General features: G+C 49.8%; 1 protein-coding gene across 1 annotated transcript; it reads right to left on the bottom strand.

Annotated features, from left to right (window-relative positions):
• Positions 1-90: 90 nt before the first annotated feature.
• Positions 91-2359, bottom strand: MMAB (methylmalonic aciduria (cobalamin deficiency) cblB type; the record flags this gene model as incomplete). Its single annotated transcript, XM_009871592.1, has 5 exons — positions 91-178; positions 515-574; positions 1555-1619; positions 1919-2016; positions 2287-2359. Coding segments are annotated over 5 exons (384 nt in total), but the record flags the coding sequence as incomplete, so codon positions are not given.
• Between the last annotated feature and the right edge of the window lie 867 nt (positions 2360-3226).

The following is a 3226-nucleotide window of genomic DNA, read 5'->3' as shown; positions in this document are numbered from 1 at the left end:
ATCGCATTCTCCTTCCCTTCCTTAACGGGGGAAGGCAGTCTGCTGGATTTAGCTTCCCACGATCAAGGAAACAAACACTCCAGCTCCCCGTTACGCTTCAGGTTTTGTATATATTTTCTCCTCCTTCCCTTCCTTCATCGCAGCGTAACGTGCCAAAACGAAGAGGTAGTCGCTCAGCCTGGAAACCAAGGGAAAAGCAGTGAACCCCCTTCTCACATCAGGCGTGTCTGTATCCAGCAACGCACAAACCGTGTGGCGAAGCGCATTTGGTTGCAGCACAGGAACGGGAGGTGAAGGAAGGCAAAGACAGGCCACACAAGAAACGCTCCAACCACTCCCTCAGGCCTTGCAAAAATAATTTTTAACAAGCTGCTTGTTGCAACTTCCAAGATCTTATTCTAGAATAAGGGAAGTTTCTTGAGAGGTAAAAGCTCACAGTTTTATCCTCACATCACTAGGCACACTTCAGTAGTAGGGATTAAGGGTTTGGAGATTATATATTTTTTTTTTTTACCTGTTTAAATATTTGGCCACATTAGGATCTGCTTCTCCTGCTTGTACTAAAGGAACCACACTAGAAAAAGAAGAGGAAAATTTTAGTGTATTTAACTGTGCATTCAGAGCTAGAAAGGACTGGAGCACCAACCTTCCCACCCCAGCCTCACCTGAGTCCCCGTTCTAACTCCTCACAGGGTGAACACTCTTTTACCTCCCAGAGAGGAATCTGTGGTGGTTAAATGATGCAACTCATTTTTGTAACTGGAGGACCACAGCTCCGCTCCTCTAAAGGATACTTATCAATGGGTATTGAGCAGTTGCCGGGATCACGATCCTTTTTGGCAGGTCAACAGGGACCCTTTTGTTGAGGGAACAGAGCCGGCCCTTGCCTCCTGACTGGTGTACAGCCCTCTGCCCAGCTTGCTTTTGACAAGAAACCACTGGATGTGATGTTAGTTGTGGGTTTGTGGTTTTTTTGAAGATCACGCTGCTCTGGCGTATCTTGTCCGAGCGGCAATCCTCACAGCAAGCACACCCACAAAACCATCTTCCTGCACATCAGCAGCTTCAGTAAAGGACCCCCAGCAACTCAGAGCTGCTGACGAGCGGGTTCAGGCTAGCACAGGTGACTTCACAGGGAAGTGATTTATATAATGAGCAGATAAGAGTTTTCCTCTGCGCATCTTACCAGGGGAGTTGTTCTCATCTCCAGTAGGGAACTGGGACAAGGTGGGTGTGGGCAGCAACATCTTAAAGCCTCCCCAGCATGCCAGCCCCCAGGACACATCCAGGGAAGAGCTGAACACAGGGATGGATCTCGACGTTAGCCTGTCTGTTCTTTCAAAAGCTCTTAGCTCGGGTGACCCAGTTCAGGGGAGGGAAGGCAGCCTTGCTTTTTGCACTCCTGGAATTTGACTCACGCGAAGCTTGACGTGAGCTCTCGTCGAGTGCGACACCGCTATGGCTGACTGCTCCGACTGCAGCCATTTGCTATCGCGGCAGCGTTCTGATCACCTTTTATCTCTCTTATTCCGTTACGCCGCAGCTGGCACTCACCACCTCTCAGCTCGGCGGCAGACAGCTCGGGAGAAATGGAGAGCAGCGCTGCTTTTGCCTCCTGACTGAAACAACAATGAAACAGCGCATCAGTGTCTGCTAACAACAGATAGAGCCATCCGCCTCATTGTAGGGCCGCAGCGAAGCTTATCGCGTCTCGCTTATGGCTGGGAGGAGAGATGTGAATGCAGTAGGATGTGGGAATCTAACCCAGCAAGGTCCTCCTCCCTGCTTTTCTTTTGCCATTTGTCCAGGCAAACAAGAGCCTCGTGATTTGTTTTCCCAACAGCAAGGGATAGAGCGGGTTGACCGTAACGAAGCAAGCCCGCTCCAGCCAGCACGAGGCAGAAGCAGCAGGACCTACTGGCAAGATGAAAGCTCTGAGGGGAGGGAGCTGCTCCGAGTAACTGTCAATCCACTGCTCCAGCTCCAGAACCGGCTTCTCGCTAAAAGACGTCCGTTCTACAGAGGGAAAAGAAGAATCAGCTGAAATACTTTTGTATTTCTTGGATCAGCAAGTCAGAGGAAAGTGTGACCCCCAGATATTCTCCCACTAGGGCTGGCTCCCTGTCCAGCAGCCACAGGGCAGCCTGGGCCACTTTTCATGACTGGAGTCAGCCCTTGGGCAGCTCCACCACCACCCACAGGGCGGAGCAGCCTCCCCAGCGCCGGTTTAGCGGGGCAGCTGTGATTCAAGAACCATCACCCCAGGAAAGGTACCGCGGGGCTTACTTAAGTGAGCCTCCCTGGCTGAGGAGAGAGGCGTCGCAATGTTGGAGCCCACGTCCTGCAGCATGCACTGGACCTAGATGTGGCAATCAGGACGAAAATAAGAAGAGCTTTCATTAACCAGCCTTTGATGCTCCGGTAGAACCGTGGCAAGCTCTGGGAGGCGACAGCTGGTTGTGCTGATTAAAGGAGATCCTACCCTTGCTGTTCATCATCCCCCAGCCTGCTGGCAGGGGGGATCAGATAAGTGCTCCCTAATTGCTTTATGAGAAGCCAGATTAGCGCATGTACTTGTTTTCACTGGCACATTAAACCACCCTGGCTGACTTTGCAGAAAGCAAAGACTGGGGGGGCTCACATAATCCCCTTGCTGGTAGGACACCCAACCGGGAACCTCTGGAAGAAAGGCAGCGACAAGGTGACAAGCAGCTGGAGGCAGCACTGGCCTAATGTCCCCTCCGATTCCAAGAGGGGCATCTCCCCACAGCCTGGGATACTTGAGAGGCAGCCTGGTAAAGATTTTTAAAATCTCCGATCGCTTCCTTCTGTGCTCTCATGCACAGGGAAGCTAATTAGCAAAACCTGTTTCCCACTCAAGGGTCCGTGCAGTTACTTTGCCCTGATTTCAAATCTTGCCCCCATAACCGTGTATACTAACAGGCGAAATATAAAATTATTATTCTAATTAACATAACTTATTATAATTTATATATATGGCTTATTATTATAATTCTGAATAAACACAGATGTAGGTCTGGATACGTCTGTCTGCCCGTAACTAACTGCTTGATCTACCAGTTTCCTTCTAGGTTAAAAAGAAATAAATTTCTTAGAGCGTAATCAAAAGCCAGAGCCTTAAGGAGTTATTTTAATACTAAATTTATTCAATCCCTGGGTGTCAGTGGGAGCACCACGTCTCTGAGATTTTCGGAACGCATTTCAG

This window comes from Apaloderma vittatum, unplaced genomic scaffold, assembly GCF_000703405.1.
Source record: "Apaloderma vittatum isolate BGI_N311 unplaced genomic scaffold, ASM70340v1 scaffold29400, whole genome shotgun sequence".
NCBI lineage: Eukaryota > Metazoa > Chordata > Aves > Trogoniformes > Trogonidae > Apaloderma > Apaloderma vittatum.
Note: the sequence above shows the minus strand (reverse complement) of the source record. Positions and strands in the feature narration are given on the sequence as shown.